At 43.4% G+C, this 22,344-nt stretch overlaps 1 protein-coding gene across 3 annotated transcripts in view; it reads right to left on the bottom strand.

Annotated features, from left to right (window-relative positions):
- Positions 1–22,344, bottom strand: part of LOC311235984 (rapamycin-insensitive companion of mTOR-like) — a 121,560-nt gene that overhangs the window by 67,948 nt on the left and 31,268 nt on the right. For all 3 annotated transcript variants that reach the window (XM_084323536.1, XM_084323537.1, XM_084323538.1), the window contains exons 17-23: positions 15,446–15,605; positions 14,433–14,534; positions 13,386–13,432; positions 13,129–13,264; positions 3,724–3,923; positions 869–995; positions 337–501 (exon numbers count right to left, since the gene is read on the bottom strand). In XM_084323536.1, coding sequence (XP_084179662.1) covers positions 337–501; positions 869–995; positions 3,724–3,923; positions 13,129–13,264; positions 13,386–13,432; positions 14,433–14,534; positions 15,446–15,605 — 937 coding nt within the window. The remainder of the gene's footprint in view (positions 1–336; positions 502–868; positions 996–3,723; positions 3,924–13,128; positions 13,265–13,385; positions 13,433–14,432; positions 14,535–15,445; positions 15,606–22,344) is intronic.

Below are 22,344 nucleotides of genomic sequence, written 5' to 3'. Positions count from 1 at the left end.
ACCAGTGGCTCAGTAGGTAGAGCGGTTGTCTGGTAATCTGAAGGTTTCCGGTTAGATTCTGGCTCCTCCTGGCAGCGTGTGTCCTTGAGCAAGACACTTAATCCCCAACTGCTCCCGAAGAGCAGGTTGGCACCTTGCATGGTTGCCTCTGCCATCGGTGTGTGAATGTGAGGCATAAATTGTAAAGTGCTTTGGATAAAAGCGCTATATAAAATGCAGTCCATTTACTAGAATCAACTGTAGTCCATTCTAGAATACCGTTTGCTCGTTTGTTTCTATGTCCCCTATGGTTTATTATTAATATTCTCAATGACGTGTGCGTTTCCCAGCAGTCACCTTGTCCTCGCATGCCTCATCCAGTATATCCAGAGCCTCCATGGAAACTGCCTTGCTGTGATCGTGGAGCTGGGTGACCAGCAGCTCCATGCCCCAGCTACTGAAGAACTCCACGCCCGCACGCAGCAACACGCGCAGGTGTTTGGTGGCGTACAGCCTGCATGTCTGCTCAGAGATAGAGGTGTAGCGGGAGAGCAAAAAAAGGGAGAGGTGTTAGTCCTGAGTATATTAACGAGACCTGTCCATGCAGACGGGCCTTCCAACCATTCAGAGCCGATACGGATTACTAGTAAATCAAAGAGGCTGATAGCAGATATTTGAAGCCGATATTCAATTGTGGTGGACATTATCTTTTTGTGGCAACACTGGTCACAAGCCCAGATCTTTAGCCATTAACCCTTTCACTACAGAAGTTTAACCCTTTCACTACCACACTACAGACGCCGTTAACCCTTTGCCGTGTGGCAGTGAAAGGGTTAACCTTCTGTATTGTCGCAGTGGAAGGGTTAACCATTTGGTAGAGTAGTCTTACGTCAGTAGAAGCAGTGAGGATCTTGGAGAGGATAACTCTAGCCAGGCCGTCTCTACTGTAGTCCAGTGTCGACACGGCCAGCTTCAGCACGGCATCCTGGTTCTTCACCGAGCTCAGGTTCAGCAGGCTGAGGAAATTCACACCAGACATTAATTGTGTTTTGATAATGAATTTCAACCCGATTACATTTAGACTTGGCATTAACACGTTTCTCTCAATGTCCACGTTGAAATCAGATTGCGCTTTCAACATATAATTTACAATTGAGTCCTTTAGCAGCTGACGCTTTTATCCAAAGCGACTTACAGTCACCAGGAGGGGTACATCTCTGGCAGCTAAGGGTCAGTGGCATTGTTCGTCAAATAATATTGAGCTTGTGTGTTACAGTTTGAGTGCATATTAGCAAGATAGGTAGTAGTATAAGAATAGTATCAATGTATTATGGTACATACCAGTAAAAAGTCAGTATGTAAGAGGGTTATTTTTCAGATAGTGTCAAGGTATGTTTTTAGTTGAGAGTGGACAATTGGCTGTGTTTCAGCTGTCCTGACGGCACGAAAAGCAGATAACCTCGCATGTTACAATCGATTGACACCAGACATCTCGTCTCACTCCCTCCATCCATACGCAATCGAAACTCAACCCATTTTTGATAATGTTGCCGTATTCAATAGCCTATTGCTTATATTAGCAAGCTTTGTTTGTTGAACCGCTTGCGACCCGTGTTTGTATGTGTGTATGTGTGCATGACCTCCTCAAGGCGGTGACACACAAACCCTCGTTCCCACTTGTCGTCAGTGGATTGGAAAACGTGATTGTATTTACACTCAATGTGGTCACACCGTGTCCCCGATCACCTCCGGAGGTGGTTCGGGTGATCGGTTTACAATCCATCCTCAAAGAGTCTTGGGTGCGTTTACACCTGGGATCGCATGCAGTTGAGCGCTATCTGATTACGATCCCACCACCCGAGACGCAGGCCGATGCCGGCCGTGAAAGGGCAGGAACGAGAGACAAAGGCAGCCTAAGCTGTGGAGAAAGTCAAACCTTCCAGAGTCTTGTGTTACTCTCTTGGCAGCGTTTTGGGAGACTTTGAGTTTATCAAATGGAACAAATGACACTTTTATAATAATAGTCTAAAGTAAACGTTACCTTAATTATCAGAATTCAGTCGTTAAAGAACCAGGGCTCCTGTCGCAAATAGTAGGGGGTTCCCCAACGTTCCTGGCCAAATTCCCAATCAGGTCTCTGACATCAAGGCCACCTAATCATCCCTCCCCCCTTAATTGGCTGATATTAATCCTGTCTCCTGAGCCTTTCAGCCATTGTGTAGTGTGATGTGCGCCTGGTGCCAGTGTATGGCAGCCATTGAGCCTGCGTAGCCCAAGGTTGGGTGCTACACAGTGGTGGTGAAGGAGGCAATGTAAAAAGTTTTGAGTGTGTCTAGAAAAGCGCTATATAAATGCAATGATCATTCTTAATGGCATGGTAAGGTCAGAAGAAGAAAAGTGTGAGGCTTGAGCCCAGGGATGGTGTTAGTAGTTAAGAACCGCATGTAACAGGGGCGCCCTCGTGGCACATACCATAGTGCCTCGCGCACCTACGCGGCCGACCCGGGTTCGATCCCAGCACCCGACGTTATTTGTCGCATGTCCTCCCCACCTCTCCTCCCGTTCGCCCTCTCCTCTGTCGGTCCTGCGTGACCAAGAGAAGCTGTAAAAATGCTAAAAAAAGAATAATAATAAAAAAAAAACGCATTTAACCCCGCTGGCCTGGGACTGGATCCCACCAGAACCTCCTCTCCCGTGTCTCCGACTGGATCCCACCAGAACCTCCTCTCCTGTCTCCCTGACTGGATCCCACCAGAAGCTCCTCTCCTGTGTCTCCCTGACTGGATCCCACCAGAAGCTCCTCTCCTGTGTCTCCCTGACTGGATCCCACCAGAACCTCCTCTCCCGTGTCTCCGACTGGATCCCACCAGAACCTCCTCTCCTGTCTCCCTGACTGGATCCCACCAGAAGCTCCTCTCCTGTGTCTCCCTGACTGGATCCCACCAGAAGCTCCTCTCCTGTGTCTCCCTGACTGGATCCCATCAGAACCTCCTCTCCTGTGTCTCCATGACTGGATATCCTACTCAGTCATCCTACTGTTTCAATAAAGCAAAAATACTAAGTGGTCCATCTTCTCAAAATGTCAATGAATAGTCTGTCTGTTTACTGGGGGCTGACATCTTGATTAGAACGTAAACTTGGTTATTTTCACTCAAAGTCACATTTGATTCACCATGACAACACCCAGTAAACAAGACAGACTCTCCGTTTAAAGTTTTAGAAGTTGGACCATTTCAACTTCGGGGTAAGTGTGGTCCAAATAAGTGATCCGGATTTTCTGTTTAGGTAATATACAATTTAGTCGTTTAGCTGACACTTTTATCAAAGATCATTTGAAACAGGCCACACTTCTCCAGCAGCCTGACCCCCTGCAGGTGAGCAGAGAGTGCCTCAACTCACCACTGAAACAGGCCACACTTCTCCAGCAGCCTGACCCCCTGCAGGTGGGCAGAGAGTGCCTCAACTCACCACTGAAACAGGCCACACTTCTCCAGCAGCCTGACCCCCTGCAGGTGAGCAGAGAGTGCCTCAACTCACCACTGAAACAGGCCACACTTCTCCAGCAGCCTGACCCCCTGCAGGTGAGCAGAGAGTGCCTCAACTCACCACTGAAACAGGCCACACTTCTCCAGCAGCCTGACCCCCTGCAGGTGGGCAGAGAGTGCCTCAACTCACCACTGAAACAGGCCACACTTCTCCAGCAGCCTGACCCCCTGCAGGTGAGCAGAGAGTGCCTCAACTCACCACTGAAACAGGCCACACTTCTCCAGCAGCCTGATCCCCTGCAGGTGGGCAGAGAGAGTCCCCAGGAACAGGAAGTAGTGTTGGCTGAGTGTGGTGAGCAGGCCGTTGCTCTGGAGACAGCGCTCAGGCTTCAGCCCAGAGGACGAGGACAGCCAGGACACCATGTCCCGCACCAGGTCCTCCAGGTAACCCTGGCCATCCTGAGAGAGACGGAGGAGAGAGAGAGGGGGGGGGGGGGGGGGGGTGACTTGAGAAACTTGGCTTGAGTGACTGATCGAGTGAGTGAATGTGCGAGTGAGTACGTGCGTAAGTGAGTGAGTGCATGAGTGTGTGAGTCAGTGTGCAAGTGAGGAACAAGTGTGTGTGTCTGCATGAGTGAGTAAGCGAGCGAGTGTGTGAGCAAGTGAGTGAGCAAATTAATGTGCGAATGAGTGAGTGACAGTGCATGTGAGCGGATCGGAGCGCGAGCGGCGCGGGGCGCGGAGCGGCCGGTTTTGACGTGAGCGAGGAGTGGGTTTTAAAATGAGTCGGCGCGACGTCCGGAGCGAGAGTTCTCCTCCGCTCCAATCCACTCCAGGCCGCTCACAGTGGTTTAACACTGATGTAATATATACATGCAGTACAATGCCAAAGCAACAGATGGCGATGTACAAACATGAAGGCCATTTTCAACCAATGAGAAGGGTGAACCTGTGATAGGCTGTTCGTTCAGGCTTTGTCACTGTAGAGACGCCCACACTCACTCTAGTTAGAAAAAGTATATCGACGCCATTGTTGTTGACGTTAGCTTACATGCTAACGTTAATGGCAGCGACCATAGCATTGTGGCTCGGCTAGCCTATCATCGCTTAATAGAGATAGTGAATGGATAAACAACGTTATTTAACATTGCAGAATGGCTACAATTACAATGCGGCTCAATACAAACAATTGTTAAGGGGCCCAGGGGGTGTAGACTGTTGTAGTTTGAGCTCATTTACACCATGCTCCAAAAAAAGAAGAAAAAAAACTGCCGAGCGATCTGGCGCGGGGAGCGGGGAGCGCTCGATTCAAGGTGAGCGGGGAGCGAGCGGAGAGCGACTTGGGGGCGGGGTCAACATGAGTGATTAGCGGAGCGGACCAAGCTTTAAAGAGCGAAGAGCGGATTTCTCGGCCGCGCCGATCCGCTCACGTGGTCTGGTGAGTGAGCAAGTGAGTGAGCAAGTGAGTGAGTGAGCAAGAGCTAGATCCACAAAGAATGGATTGCACGGAGCAAGTTGCACCCTTACTTAACACTTTAAGTGCCGAAAACGTGTTTAGGCGTCTTTCCTAGCCATGCTAAAGTTGCAGAGGACGCCCTAACTCGTCTTTAATATCAATATTTCAAAAATCTGTGATCGGAATCATATTTCCCCTCTGCAGCCTTCACACACAGTTCTGAGCTCCTCTCAATCCTCTAGCGGTTCAAGAGCGCCATCTGGTGGCCGATCGGCAGAAGCGCCAAACAGGAAGTCATGTGGATGAAGTGGTGATCACCCATATTACTTCCGGGCACTCGCTATAGGTCCCGGGACTCGAGCTCGACACAATACATAGCGATCCGTTGCCAATAACTCGATAAACAACATGATTTGGACTTATATACTATTATACAACCTGGAAATGGACCGGGTATTTCGACATCCCATAATGGAAAACTGTCTACCCCACGCTGATCGCCCAACGGCCCGAGGAGACTGGGGTGAGTTTTAGCGTGTAATATTACCGTGTTCGATACTAACTGATCTGATGAACATATGACCCACATTAGATGAATGGTATAACGCTGCCCACAGAATTATAAACGCCCCCTCGCCCATCCGGTCAACATCAGATGACGTGTAGTAACTTCCAGAAGGACGTCCAGTTGGAATTTTTTATATCGCGCCGATTGCTATCAAACTGTATTTCATCATCAATATAATGCATTTGGGGCTATAAATCACGTTCTGGAGAAAGCTGCAGAAAGAGATGAAAACATACTTATACCTTAGACCAGGGCTATTCAACTAAATTGTTCAGGGGGCCACATTGTCAGAAACCCAAGGGGCCAGGGGCCGGACTGCCACGGCGCCTCCCCGTGCTATGAATATATGTACACTTGACACAACACGCAACCACATTTTCACAACTTTTATTTAAAGGGGAACTATTTTACTATTTCTTTCACTATTTGGGCACTTTTACACAATTCATGTGGGTTTATGGAACACCTCTGTAATTTTTTTTTTTTTTTTTTAATTCATTGTTTTGTATTTCTAATCAAGTACTCAAAAACACGTTTTGAGCCTGGGCTCCAACCACTGTGGGAACTGTGTGGAAACTCAGCTGATTATCATGCAGCAGTGTCTCTCTGACATCACAAATCAGCACATTTTCAGATGACTCAGTTCAGTGAGGGTGAATATTGTGAGAGGAGAATTGGAAGAATGCGCCAATATGAGAATTAGAGACATAGATCATATTAATATAAGTCCACATAGCTAGGAAACAATGCTAAACACTGAAAAAGGCCATTTATAAGATCCCCTTTAACTACATTGCAAAAGTAGTATACTTTTCAAAAAAAGTGCTTCATTTATGTGCAACAACTGCAACATCTCCTCTTCAACATTTCAATATAAAAATAAAATAAAAAACAAACAAGTGCATGATGTGCATATGAACATTCTAACATCAACAGCAAATCACAGCATCTTATTAGCACTTATTGTCGACTCTTAACTCTCAAACATCAGGGGGGTGGGGGGCAGACAGGCCTAGCCTACATACACACATCTAATGAGAGCGATTGCACTTCTTTGACTGGGCAATGGCAGAGAAAGAGGGTTCATAGGAAGTGAGGGCTACCCGCAAACAGTGATGCAAATGCTCATTTGTCAAGGTGGCATGGTTGCTTGTTTTAATGGCATTCATGTGAGAGAAACTGGATTCACAGGTGTATGTTGAGCCAAACATTGTTAGCACAGATATTGCCAGCGTTTTTATTTTGGGGAATGTCTTGACATGAATACACTTTATCCAAAATGTTGTGGTGGATTCATTCTCAAGTGCCTGCTTCAGAGCAGATGATGCTTGCATGTCAATTATTTCAAGTTGCAAGAGACCTTCATCAATGTGAAGTGATGCAAGGAACTCTTGTCCTTTTGTGGAAATAGCAGCTACATTGGCAAATGGGTTGCTCACAAAATGCATCAATTATCTGGACATGTCAAATTCATCAAATCAACTTGCAAAGTTTTCCCTCAATTTATCAATGAAATCTGTCATTAATTGAGTGACTTTTGGCTCAATTGTGCGTGTTAACGTTGACATGAAAAAAAAAGTAAAAAAAAATATATTTAAAAAAAATATTTTTTTTTATTAAAAAAAAAAAAAAAAATTATTATCATGTAATCTTTGGCGGGCCGGTCAGAATCATCCCGCGGGCCGGATCTGGCCCGCGGGCCGCCAGTTGAATAGCCCTGCCTTAGACCATATTTTAGTATGAATATGTGAATGAAAAAGTTTAACGTTGCTACACCATGAACAATACATATAGGACCTTGAATGGGCCCTAATAATGGCAATCTAGCAATAGAATTTAAAAAGTTATAGTCCTGCAAAGAAGGGGAACTTCTCCATAGACAAATAGAGCTGGCAAGGGATGGTATATCATGAATTTAGCCTTAGGCAATCAAAGTGTTAACACTTTGAGTGCCACGGACGCGTTGTTGTTAATTCATGCCGACTGTTGAATGCCACCAACGCTATATAGCGTTTGTTTGTCGTATTTCTTTTATTAGCGATTTGAATTCATATTTCATCAATCGAGCCTCACGCTAGTGCTGCAGACTGTCTCTGAGCTCCATTGGGAAAATACCGCCCCCTATCGTCTCTCCCTGTGGTACTGCATCCCATTGGGGGTCCAGTTTCCTCATTTTATATTTGATATTTTTATTCGTTTTTTTTAGACATTACAGTAGACAATACGAACGTGACATACATACACTTATCGACAAAACAAACAAGACAAAAAAAAACAGACAAACACCAAAAAAAAATATGTAGAAAGAAATATATATATATATATATATATATAATAATAATAAATATAATAATAATATATATAACATAATATATAATAAATATATATATATTATTATATATAATAATAATAATAAAAAAAGAAAAAATATATGTATATATATATATGAAAAAAGAAAGAAAAAAAAAACATTCTCAGAGTATTTCGTGTTACAGAGTCGTTCCTATACAGTGTCCTTGTTTCAGGAGGTGAGAGACGTAGTCAACCGTTCCACATACGAGATAAAGGGTTGCCACACCACATCAAATTTCCCACTTGATCCCCGTAAAGTATATTTAATCTTTTCGACTTTTAAATGGTACATTACATCGCAAATCCACCTGCCAAATGAGGGAGGATGTTCATCTTTCCAGTTCATAAGAATGAGATGTCTTGCTAGAAGGGAGGATTAAGCGATGCAGTTCAGTTGTGCTTTTGGTAGATGTAAGTCGTCGGAGAGAACACCAGAAAAACCCAGGAAGTGACACGGTTCCAGTACCCGACCTGCCAGGTCTGAGTAGAGTTTAAATATGGACGACCAGAAGTCTGCTAGGCTAGGACATGACCAAAATGTGTGGTGCAGTCCGGCCGGGGCTTGTTTGCATCTGTTACAAGTAGTACTAACCTCAGGGAACATTTTTGACAGTTTGAGTTTGGATATATGTAGCCGATGTACAATCTTAAATTGAATAAGCCTGTGTCTCGCACAGATAGATGAAGCGTGAATTTTTTTTAGTATTCTTGACCACACCTCTTCTGATATGTCTATTTCAAAGTCCCTTTCCCAGTGCCCCTTTATTATTGAGAGTAGAGCCATATGGAATCCGCGATCACGGAATCGCGGACGGAATCGCGGAATTGAGCAATAAAAATGGAATCCACTATAAAAAATAAAAAAATAAAAATGTTTTTTTTACTTTTTTTTATTATTATGTTGTGGGACTTGTACAGCACTTTGTTCAACTTTGTCAGTGCTGTAAAGTTTAAACCTTTTAAAATCTTAGACAAACAAAACACTTTGCTTTCATGAAATATTGTAAGCCGTCATTTGAGGCTTTATAAAAGCAGCACAATGAACACAAATCTGTCAGTGCCGAGTCCGACCTCATCTTAAATAACAAACAGCATTGCTTGTTGTAGTTAACAAAGAGAGGCAGAGTTGATTTTGCAAAAATATATATAATTTTTTTTTTTTTTTTAAATAATCAAATTTTATTTTCATATTCGAATCTCATGCCCATCGAACGAAGCTTCGAAGCTTCAAAGTATTTAAGACGGCCCTATTAAATGGACTGTTATATCTTATTAAATTGTGGACATTTATTCATTCCCACTTATTAGACACTATTTCTGATGGTAAAATGAGCATACAAAGCAAAATACAGAATTCTGAAATATTAAAACGGAAAAAACGGAATTTGGAAAAAAATTAAATGGAATTTGGAAAAAAATAAAACGGATTTCATATGGCTCTAATTGAGAGTGACGAGTCCTCCATCTCGAAAATGTTCATATAAAGCTTAGACATAGTTCCCTTGAGCTCAGGTTTTATCTCCAGGTATGAGTCCAGTGATGTATCTGAAGGCAGGGATGGAAATGTAGTGGATTGACTACGTATAAAGTTTCTAACTTGTAGGTAACGAAAGAAGTGTTGTGATGGCAAATCATACTTGTTCTTAATTTGTTCAAATGACATAAATATGTTGCTTTCATAGAGCAGTCTCGTGTTCAAAACTCCCTTTTTGAACCACTGATCAAATACGTTATCTAGGAGGGAGGCCGGAAACAGATGATTCACTGCAATTGGAGCATAAGTAGACAGAGATTAAACCATAACTTTTTCTAAATTGGGACCAAATTTTCAGGGAGTGTAACACTACAGGATTTAGACAGGACTGGGGAGATTGCAGGGGAATTGAAGAGCACAAAAGAGCGGAGAGTGAAATGCGGGCAGTAGAACTAGCTTCGATGTGTAACCAGGCAGGAGCGTCCGGGGCAGATGTATCATGTAGCCAGAACAGTAAACTTCTAATATTCGCGGCCCAATAATATATTTGGAAGTTTGGTAGGGCCAAACCCCCACCCATTTTCAGTCTTTGTAAAAATATTTTCCGGATTCTGGGTGGTTTGTTGTTCCAAATAAATGTTGAAATTAGGCTGTTAAGTTTTGTAAAGAAGATTTTGGTGAGGAAGATCGGGACACATTGGAAGAGGTATAAAAACTTTGGGAGAATGCTCATCTTAATTATATTAATTCTCCCAACTAAAGATAGGGGCATGGTGGACCAACGTATAAGATCTTGGCGTGTTCGGTCCAGGAGCGGTGTAAAGTTGGCCTTTAGTAATTGGGAGTGGGACTTTGTGATAGATATACCCAGATAGGTAAATCTATCGTTTGTGATCTTAAAGGGCAAAGAATTAAAAGAAACCTGGCTGGCCACATTGTTAATGGGTACAAGTTCACTTTTATCAAGGTTGAGTTGAGGATCAGATATATAGAGGAGTACATCGTCAGCGTATAAGGAGATTTTGCACTCTCACGTCGCTCTAACTATCCCTTTAATATCTGGGCATTGTCGAACGGACGTTGCCAGAGGTTCCATAACCAGGGCAAAAAGCAGTGGGGATAGAGGGCATCCCTGTCTCGTCCCGCGCTGAAGGGGGAAATATGTTGAATGTACATTATTTGTTCTAACTGAGGCCACGGGGTCGGTGTATAACAGTCTGACCCAGGAGATAAAAACGTCACCGAAGCCGAACGGTAGGAGTGCGTAAAACAGGTAGCCCCATTCCACACGATCTAAGGTCGCTTTCACACAGGGGCTGTTTGGTCCGGACTTTCGGACCAGAATTCGATAGTCCGGTTTTTCGGGTCTGTGTGAATGCGCGTCGAACTCGGTCCGCGGACCAAGCAGGCGAACTCTAGTCCGCCTGAAAACGTAGGTCTCGGTTCGGCTTTATCGAACCAAACGCGAACAAAATATAGGAAGTGATTATTATTACCACTGCTCGCAGCACTCACTGCAAAACAAGCACACTGCATCTAATCTCTCTATCTATCTATCTATATATGTCTGTGCATCTTGGGAAGAAGGAAGAAAAAATGCGTCTTATTATTATTACCGAGGCGCGCGGCTTATTATATTATTAAAACAGCTACTTGTGGGCACTCATAAAAACACCGTGGTCTACAAGTTGTTTAGCGAGAGGATGGTGGTAATGTGCTTCAATAGAACAATGGATCAATGCCATGTCAAAACTCGGCTCCGCTGATCTGGAGGGCTCCGCAGTACACACACAGACACACGCGCGCGCGCACACACGGGATCGCAGCCACACACACATTTCCACTGTCCAATAGACAAGCGCCCTTTTCGACCGCGTGACATTGTTCAGAAGGTCTCGGTCCGCCTCACAGATATCTGTGTGAAAGCAGGCGAACCAAATGAAGAATGCAACAATGTTGCAACTTCACCCCCAGAACCGCACCGAGTCCACCAAAACTATATGTGAAAGCGACCTAAGGCTTTCTCAGCGTCCAGGGACATGAGTACCTCTGGGCGCTGTGTTGAAGTCTCTGTGTACAGGATATTAATTGCATGTCTAATATTGAAGAAGGAGTGTCTGTTTCTGATGAAGCCCGTTTGGTCCAAATTGATAATAGATGGCAAAACAGATTCTAGGCGGAGAGCTAGCACCTTAGCTAAGATCTTAACATCGACGTTGAGCAAACTTATTGGACGTTTTATAGCATTTTGAAAAGCCCTCGTTTTCAAGGAAGATTCCGTGATAAAAGGCATTTACTGGAATATTCTAGAATACACAAAAACGTTGTAATTTTTCGGCCTATTTATGAATCGTTTTCAAATAACCGCTAGATTATCGATAGTATATGTGTACTTATGCACGCTATAGAGGCGGGCTGAAAAATATATTCTCTCATTTCCTCATCAGCGATCACAGCCACACACGCATAGGGAAAAAGCTTATATCGCCGTGAAAACAGGTCCGATTAGTATAGTAATATAGTATATAGCAGTGTAACATAGAATAATAATATATTAAAATATTGTATAATACTGTACCAATATGATGTAGAATAAATAGTATGATTTAGTTATATTATAATAAAATAGAAATTAGATAGTATATAGAAGTATAATACATTATATAAGTGTGTGTGTGTGTGTGTGTGTGTGTGTGTGTGTGTGTGTGTGTGTGTGTGTGTGTGTGTGTGTGTGTGTGTGTGTGTGTGTGTGTGTAAATGAATGAACCTAAATATGTAGTTTGACTGATAGATAGACAAAATGGGTTTATTTATTTTGGTTGTGTTGATGTTTAAATTTTTTTGCAAAATGGGTATATGCTGTTTGGTTTTACACAATATGTCTATCGGTGTGTGTAGGGGCAGGTATATATACGATTTTTTCTTCTTCCTGTTCCTTTCGGCCAGGGTATTTGGTGAATTATATGAATATGTACTGTTGGACTGTGGTAATTTCATGTACGAATAAATAAATGATGAAATGATGATCGACATTCCAAATATCGATCATGCTTATTGATTACAGTGTTGAGTCCTGTAAATACATAATCTACGTGTTTTCCGGGCCGGTGAGCACAATCGATCCTTCAGATGCCTTGAGGGAAAAATAAAATGAGGAAACTGACCACCCCCCCTTCAGCAGTGTAATGTAATGGGGTGCAGTTACACAGGGAGAGACCATAGGGGGCGGTATCTTCCCAATTGAGCTCAGAGAGACTCTGCAGCACTAACCCGAGGCTCGATTGATGAAATATGAATTCAAATCGCCAATAAAAAAAAATACGGCAAACAAAACGATATATGTCATTGGCGGGCACTCAACTGGCGGCATGAACTAACGACTTATAGCGTTGGTGGCATCCAAAGTGTTAACAATTGTGTGTATTGAGCCGTACTGTATTGTACCCATTCTGCAATCTGTTAATAACATTTTCATTCAATCAATCAATCTGCATGGTGATTGATTGAGTGAAAATTTTATTAACAGATTGCAGAATGGGTACAATACAGTACGGCTCAATACACACAATTATTAAGGGGATGCAGACCAGAGAAAGACTTTCGTCTTGTTTACATCAGGGTCCCCCATTTTCAATTCATAATGAATTTTAAGTAAGGGTGCAACTTGCTCCGTGCAATCCATTCTTTGTGGATCGAGCCCTCAGTGTGTGAGCAAGTGAGTGAGTGAGTGAGAGAGAGCAAGCGAGCGAGTGAGAGAGCGAGTGAGTGAGTGAGCGAGCGAGCGTGTGAGTGAGTAAGTGTGACCTCCACTAACCTCTTCAGATTCCATGAGGAACTCTACAAACTGACAGCCCACCACAGTGAGCTGCCGGGCCTTGTGGTGGTCCAGCTCCAGGCCGGCGTACAGCTTACTGCTGGGTTTGTAGAAGTACAGCAACCTCCGCACAAACCTGCACCGCCACACACACACACACACAGGACCTCACAAACCACACCTAAAACCATACTTAATGGACTCTAAAAGATTGGAATGGGTTTAGGTGGCTGGTGAAATTGGAGAAGGGGTCTTACTTGTGCATCTGCTCGTCCTTGTTGTTCCTGAGGTTTACATTGGGCCACTGGGAGAGGAAACAGTTGGATTGTTGAGATGAGACAAAGTGTCATAGATGCAAAGCGTTTTACATAAAGTGCCTGTGAGCCGCCACTAGGGGCAGAGTCACTAACGCGAGTGAGCGAACGTGTGAATAGGGAGGTGTAGTCTGACATCACTTTAGTTTCCCGCACGGTCCACCCGTATAGGGATTTATCATTGGGGAAATGTATTATTGGCTATTGTAATAATTCTGTCTCATGAATATTGGCAAGCTTTCCATTTTTGCACAAAATGTGTTCCCTTCTATCACTAACATTATTGTTTAAGCATTTTTGGTTGAAATAAAATTATACATAATTATTTTACGATTAATTGCAAATAGTTTCATGTTGAGCTATAGATTGTGGATGAATACACACAGAAAAGGTACACCATGCCAATCTTCATGCTTTATTTGTTTTAAACAAGACGATTTAGAAATGTGTCCATTGGAAATACATTGCAATTTCAAGCGAGATGGACCGGCCGGAAACAACAATGACATAACCTAACCACTACACCTCCCTATTAGTGACACTGCTGATATAACAGGATATAATACCAGACTAAATGTGATTTAGCGGATGGCGTGAACGCATACAAAGTCAACGGAAAGACAGAGGCGAGCATACGCAGCTCATTCGCTCAACTCGAGTTGAAATTGTTTCAACTGGAGTGAGAAATAGACTGCTATGAATGCTCTGTAGCCTTGTTGATATTGAATAGGTTACATTCAGAAATGGTCTTGTTTTTTGTGTCAACAATGCTACTGTTGAGACCAAAATGCACTGCCATGTCTTCCCGCCAGTTTTGCTAGTATCCAACAGTCAAGCTGAGAGAGTACGGTGAGACAATATTTTGCTTTGCGTTGTACCTGGACATACTATAAGAGCTGCTTTGCATCTACAAGAAACATATCAAGCAAACAGGTATAGTGTAGCAGGTCTGTGTGTGTGTGCGTGTGCATGTATGTATAGGATCCTAACCTTGAGGATGGTGGCGATGAGAAGCCAGTTCCAGTCCAGGTTCTGCTTGTGATTGAGAATGTGACTGTCTTTCAGGTTCATCATCAGTGCTTCCTCAGTGTCCTACAACACACACACACACACACACACACACACACACAAGATTTATTCTTGTCATGTGATGTGACTCAAGCCTCATTGAAACATATCAAACATATTACATAATAAATAATAATTTAGGACCTGCTCAGAGGTCATCAATCGGCACACATGCGATGCATGCATGCAATTCGTATCTGCGATTAACCCATCCCGTCGTCCTTCCCCCCCAAGGGCAGCCGGGAGCAGACAGGCGTCAACGTGAGCCGCGCCAGGGGACCAATCCAAGTGCTCCTGTCCGTCTTCGTCAAGGACGCCACAGCGTTAGCGATCTATTGTTGTGCATGTTTTTCCATTGGGTTTATCTTATCGGGGGGGGATGTGACCCAGCCTCATGGAAACATATCAAACATATTACTACTGTTGTCATGTGACCCAGCCTCATTGAAACATGTCAAACATATTACTACTGTTGTCATGTGACCCAGCCTCATTGAAACATGTCACAAACATATTACTACTGTTGTCATGTGACCCAGCCTCATTGAAACATGTCACAAATATATTACTACTGTTGTCATGTGACCCAGCCTCATTGAAACATGTCACAAATATATTACTACTGTTGTCATGTGACCCAGCCTCATTGAAACATATCACAAACATATTACTACCTTTATCATGTGACCTAGCCTCATTGAAACATATCACAAACATATTACTACTGTTATCATGTGACCCAGCCTCATTGAAACATATCACACACATATTACTACAGCGTCCCCCAATTTATTTTCAGGACAGTGGGGACAAGATTTGCCACCATAAAAATGTCTCACACTTCTTACACTGGTTTTCCTGTGGGGACCCACACCAGAAGAAGGCCCCTGAACCCCATGTTGGTCATGAACCCCAAGAGCGTGGTCATAGTGTACCTTAATGGCGTAGATGTCCCTGTGGGCCCGTGAGTGGGAGTCTCTGCGGCTGTGTGCCGACGTGCGGATGATCTGGTCCAGGTAGAGGCTGTACGGCTTGGGTCCTCGCTTCTTCTTCTCGTGGAAGCGCTTCAAATGGTTGACCGCCGCGCTCGCCCGACTGGAAATGCACACAAAATAATAATAATAATAATAATAATAAACATGAGGAAAGGTTTGTGTGTGGCACTCATGTTGAGTGAGTAATTTATACTCACTGGGGGGGGGGACCCGATGGATCTCAGGATGAGGAGCAGGGAGAACCACAGGGAGCAGCTAGGCATAATTAGAACTTAAAACAAACTTTTCCCTTCTTTTTTTTCCACTTAAAGCTAACTTGGTTAGAGCTTTTTAACTATGGTTGAAGCCTCATAAGCAGTGAAAGTGGAACGCAAAAAGACATCAAGACGCGTCTCAACAAAGCAAGAGGTGCTTTCAGCCAACTTCGCAACATCTGGAAGTCTAAACAATATAGCCTTAAAACCAAACTCAGGCTCTACAACAGCAATGTTAAGTCTGTGCTGCTACTGTATATGGCTCTGATAATATAATCTGAAGAGGTCCTGCATTATTATTATTATCATTCTCGAGAATACACGGGACCCGACGGAACGTTAATTTATGTATTAAAAGTAGTCTAACATGATTTTCATCCTCGCCCGTGTATATACCCACGTCGCGCTAAAACAACATAACTACTGTATGGCAGAGACAGAGTGCGTGTGTGTACGAGTTATGAGTTATCTCGCAGTTCATTCAAGCGCGCATCACGGTGATGACAGCTCTCTAGAGTAGAAAGGTGCGCTGGGCCCCATGAAAGAATCAATTTGTGGGCCCCCAATCTATTAAAAAATGTGGGGCCCCCAATCTATAAAAACATTTGGGGCATTTGCTGGGCCCTTGGAATCATCCTAACCCCCCCCCCGCCACCAGCTACTCCCCTGCACACACACACACTCTCTCAAACAGAGAAATCAAAAGAAATCAGTACATTACAGAAGGAATTTCTTGTACAGTCTTGTTACAGTGGGTGACAATATTGTCACAAGGAAAGATGAAATAACATACCTAGGTTTCATGTCTATCTATATCTCCCTCTCTCTCCCTCCATCTCTCCTCTGTATCTCCCTCTTTCTTTCTCTTCCTCTATATCCCTCTCTCTCCCCCTCTATCTCTTCTTTGTTTCTTTCTTTCTTTCTGTCTAGTTAGTTGACAGCTTACGCATGATGTAAAAATTGCAACGTTTCAACTAGAAAGGTAGGCTCAGTAGAGCCCAAATCTCTACCAGACGGGATCGATCTCTCTCTCTCTCTCATATATCTATATATATATCTAAATGTCTAAACCTCGGTCTATCTAGTGTGTGCATACACCAGTATCACTGACTACCACGGAAAGCCTATAGAAAATGATTCTATTTAATAATAATAATAATTATTATTATTATAAATGTCTCTCTCTCTGTATCTTTCTTTCTTTCTCTTTCTTTCTCTCTCTTTCTATTATATTACTATTATATATCTATCTAAATATCTAAACCTCTGTCTATCTAGTGTGTGTATGCATTGCATCAAATCAAAGTGTGTGTTGCTGTAGGCCTGCCTGTATTGATCAGTCACACTATACCCCCATTCAGCCGTAATTGTTCCCTGCTGGGCCTTTGTTTCATGGTGTGAATTAGTCATTGACATTGACATTGACATCACATTGCATTCTGGGAAGGAGTGTAGTTCCCTTATCATTAGCTGAATTCTCTTCAGAGGCTCCTGCTGCAAATTGGTAATGACTGTACCAGAATGTTTGATAGGACATTGATTGAAAACTATCGTCTCAAATTTGACAATTGATGGCTTATTTTGAAGGTATGAATCTGTAATTTTACATTATGTAACAAAAAAAAAGAGAATATTCTGAGAAGGTGGAGCTAGAAACTCTAGACCTCAGGGGGTTTAATACACACGGCGTTGTCTCTAATGTTATCTAGCTACTGATAGCTCCCGATATCATCAGTTTGGTGCTGGGTGGTTAACGTGAGCTAGCGTTAGCTTCTAGCCACAATGCTATACTGTTATACTGGCATATTCGTCACGTTAGCATGTAGCTAACAATGTAGCTAACAATCCTTGCCGATCCTTTTTGAGACTAAACTATCCGCTCTTGGTGGTCACTTGTGTTGATGTTAGTTTTGTTTCATCAACAAATGAGAGGCAGAACACAGTGAATGTATCCGTTTTGTTTATTGCACTTTTATTACACTTTGCTGAAAAAGAAAGTGCTGCATTGGGTAAATAGGCAAAGATGGCGGCGCCCGCCTTGTTGACATTTTCTTTGCAGGAAGTGTATTGGCACATTCAAGTTCTGATTGGTTGAAAATTGCCTTCATGTTCGCCACCTACTGCCACCTACTGCTTTGGCAGTGTACTACATCACTGTGCTCAGGTGACAAAACGAAAGTGTGACTCGCCTCCCGCTACGTTGCGGCGAAACTCATCTGAAAACGAAACGAAAGTCTAACCGCAGCCTAAAACTCCTTAACATTGTCCTTAGCTCCGGGATCTTCCCCAATATTTGGAACCAAGGACTCATAACACCGCTCCACAAAAAGGGAGACAAATCTGACCCAAACAATTACCGTGGGATCTGTGTCAACAGCAACCTTGGAAAAATCCTCTGTATGATCATTAACCACAGACTCATACATTTCCTCACAAACAACAATACCTTGAGCAAATCACAGATTGGCTTCCTACCAAATCACCGTACAACAGACCACATTCTCACCCTCAGCACCCTAATCGACAACCAAATAAATAAAAAATTTAAGCAAAGTATACTCCTGTTTCGTTGACTTCCAAAAAGCATTTGACTCAATTTGGCACGAGGGTCTGCTGTACAAACTGTTAGATAGTGGCATTGGAGGGAAAACCTACGACCTCATAAAGTCAATGTACACCAACAACACATGTGCTGTGAGGATTGAGGGAAAACACACAGACTTCTTTCCTCAACGCCGTGGGGTCAGACAGGGGTGCAGTTTGAGTCCAACCCTCTTCAACATATACATAAATGAACTGGCAAAAACATTGGAACAAACTGCAGCACCTGGCATCCCCCTAGCAAACACAGAAGTCAAATGCCTACTGTTTGCAGATGACCTGGTGCTGCTGTCCCCAAAAAAAGAAGGGCTACAGCAGCACCTTGACCTTCTGCACAAATTCTCCCAGACATGGGCACTGACAGTAAACCTAAACAAAACAAAACTAAAATTATGATATTCCAAAAAAGGCCCAGCCTACAACAACAAAAACACAATTTCCCTAGAACACACAAAAAACTACACATATCTCGGCCTAAACATCAGTGCTACAGGGAACTTCAATCAAGCTGTGAACGACCTGAGAGACAAAGCAAGAAGGGCTTTCTATGCCATAAAAAGGAACATCAAGTTAGACATTCCAATCAAAATCTGGCTAAAAATATTAGACTCTGTGATAGAACCGATGTCCCTGTATGGTTGTGAAGTCTGGGTGGGGGACACTTGCAAACCAAGACTTCACCAAATGGGACAAACACCCAATTGAGACTCTGCATGCAGAATTTTGCAAAACCATTCTCTGCACCCAACGGAAAACACCAAATAATGCATGCAGAGCAGAAGTAGGAAGATACCCACTAATCATCAAAATTCAAAAAAGAGCATTCAAATTCCACAATCACCTAAAAGAAAGTGACCCAGACACACTCCACAACATAGCCCTCACCCACAGAGAGACCCTCGATAGATACCCACTCAGCCAGATGGTTCTGGGACTCTGCTCACAAACACAAGCAGAGCCACCAGACAGAAACCACACTGGACTAAATCAAATTATAAGAAAACAAAAAGAAAACTATCTGACACATTGGAAAGAAACAACCCAAAACCAGAGCAAATTGAAATGCTATTTGGCCCTAAACAGAGAGTACACAGTGGCAGAATACCTGAGCACTGTGACTGACCCAAAACTAAGAAGATCCTTGACTAGGTACAGACTCAGCGAGCACAGCCTAGCCATCGAGAAAGGCCGCCATAGGCAGACCTGGCTCCCAAGAGAAGACGGACTATGCACCCACTGCACACAAGATGAGGTGGAAACCGAGCTCCACTTCTTAACAACCTGCCCACTATACCAAGACATCAGAGACATATACTTCCCACAAATTGCAAACACCCAAAGAGACTTTGAAAACATGGACAATAACTCAAAACTCCCATACCTACTGGGAGAAATACAAGAATGTGCAAACACAGCAGCAAGATTTGTGAGCTGCTGTGACAAGAAAAGGACATCCAACGGAATGCAACCAGCATAAAGACTGTACAAGAAATTCCTTCTGTAATGTACTGATTTACTTTGTTTTCTGTTTGATTGTTTTGTTTTGTTTGGCTTTGGCAATGTAAATGTATGTTTCCCATGTCAATAAAACCCATTGAATTGAATTGAATTGAATTGAGAGAGCCAGGGAAGAGAGGGAGAGAGAGAGGGTGGGGAAGAGAGAGAGAGAGAAGGTGGGGAAGAGCGAGAGGGAGAGAGAGAGAGAGAGAGAGAGAGAGAGAGAGAGAGAGAGAGAGAGAGAGAGAGAGAGAGCTGGGGGGGTACCAGCAGAGAGAGAGAGAGCTGGGGGGTACCAGCAGAGAGAGAGAGAGAGAGAGAGAGAGAGAGAGAGAGAGAGAGAGCTGGGGGGGTACCAGCAGAGAGAGAGAGAGCTGGGGGGGTACCAGCAGAGAGAGAGAGAGAGAGAGAGAGAGAGAGAGAGAGAGCTGGGGGGGGTACCAGCAGAGAGAGAGAGAGAGAGAGCTGGGGGGTACCAGCAGAGAGAGAGAGAGAGAGCTGGGGGGTACCAGCAGAGAGAGAGAGAGAGGACTCATAACACCGCTCCACAAAAAGGGAGACAAATATGACCCAAACAATTACCGTGGGATCTGTGTCAACAGCAACCTTGGAAAAATCCTCTGTATGATCATTAACCACAGACTCACACATTTCCTCACAAACAACAATACCTTGAGCAAATCACAGATTGGCTTCCTACCAAATCACCGTACAACAGACCACATTCTCACCCTCAGCACCCTAATCGACAACCAAATAAATAAAAATAAAAGCAAAGTATACTCCTGTTTCGTTGACTTCCAAAAAGCATTTGACTCAATTTGGCACGAGGGTCTGCTATACAAACTGTTAGATAGTGGCATTGGAGGGAAAACCTACGACCTCATAAAGTCAATGTACACCAACAACACATGTGCTGTGAGGATTGAGGGAAAACACACAGACTTCTTCCCTCAATGCCGTGGGGTTAGACAGGGGTGCAGTTTGAGTCCAACCCTTTTCAATATATACATAAATGAACTGGCAAAAACATTGGAACAAACTGCAGCACCTGGCATCCCCCTAGCAAACACAGAAGTCAAATGCCTACTGTTTGCAGATGACCTGGTGCTGCTGTCCCCAACAAAAGAAGGGCTACAACAGCACCTTGACCTTCTGCACAAATTCTCCCAGACATGGGCACTGACAGTAAACCTAAACAAAACTAAAATTATGATATTCCAAAAAAGGCCCAGCCTACAACAACAAAAACACAAATTCCTCCTAGACACAATTTCCCTAGAACACACAAAAAACTACACATATCTCGGCCTAAACATCAGTGCTACAGGGAACTTCAATCAAGCTGTGAACGACCTGAGAGACAAAGCAAGAAGGGCTTTTTATGCCATAAAAAGGAACATCATATTAGACATTCCAGTCAAAATCTGGCTCAAAATATTAGACTCCGTCATAGAACCGATTTCCCTATATGGTTGTGAAGTCTGGGGCCCACTTGCAAACCAAGACTTCACCAAATGGGACAAACACCCAATTGAGACTCTGCATGCAGAATTTTGCAAATCCATTCTCCGCACCCAACGGAAAACGCCAAATAATGCATGCAGAGCAGAACTAGGAAGATACCCACTAATCATAAAAATTCAAAAAAGAGCATTAAAATTCCACAACCACCTAAAAGAAAGCGACCCAGACACACTCCACAACATAGCCCTCACCCACAGAGAGACCCTCGATAGATGCCCACTCAGCCAGATGGTTCTGGGACTCTGCTCACAAACACAAGCAGAACCACCAGACAGAAACCACACTGGACTAAATCAAATTATAAGAAAACAAAAAGAAAACTATCTGACACATTGGAAAGAAACAACCCAAAACCAGAGCAAATTGAAATGCTATTTGGCCCTAAACAGAGCGTACACAGTGGCAGAATACCTGAGCACCGTGACTGACCCAAAACTAAGAAGATCCTTGACTAGGTACAGACTCAGCGAGCACAGCCTAGCCATTGAGAAAGGCCGCCATAGGCAGACCTGGCTCCCAAGAGAAGACAGACTATGCACCCACTGCACACAAGAAGAGGTGGAAACCGAGCTCCACTTCTTAACAACCTGCCCACTATACCAAGACATCAGAGACATATACTTCCCACAAATTGCAAACACCCAAAGAGACTTTGAAAACATGGACAATAACTCAAAACTCCCATACCTACTGGGAGAAATACAAGAATGTGCAAACACAGCAGCAAGATTTGTGAGCTGCTGTGACAAGAAAAGGACATCCAGCGGAATGCAACCACCATAAAGACTGTACAAGAAATTCCTTCTGTAATGTACTGATTTACTTTGCTTTATGTTTGATTGTTTTGTTTTGTTTGGCTTTGGCAATGTAAACGTATGTTTCCCATGTCAATAAAACCCATTGAATTGAATTGAATTGAATTGAATTGAGAGCTGGGGGGTACCAGCAGAGAGAGAGAGA

The sequence above is a fragment of the Notolepis coatsorum genome (genome assembly GCF_963971535.1).
Source record: "Notolepis coatsorum genome assembly, chromosome: 10".
Lineage (NCBI taxonomy): Eukaryota > Metazoa > Chordata > Actinopteri > Aulopiformes > Paralepididae > Notolepis > Notolepis coatsorum.
Note: the sequence above shows the minus strand (reverse complement) of the source record. Positions and strands in the feature narration are given on the sequence as shown.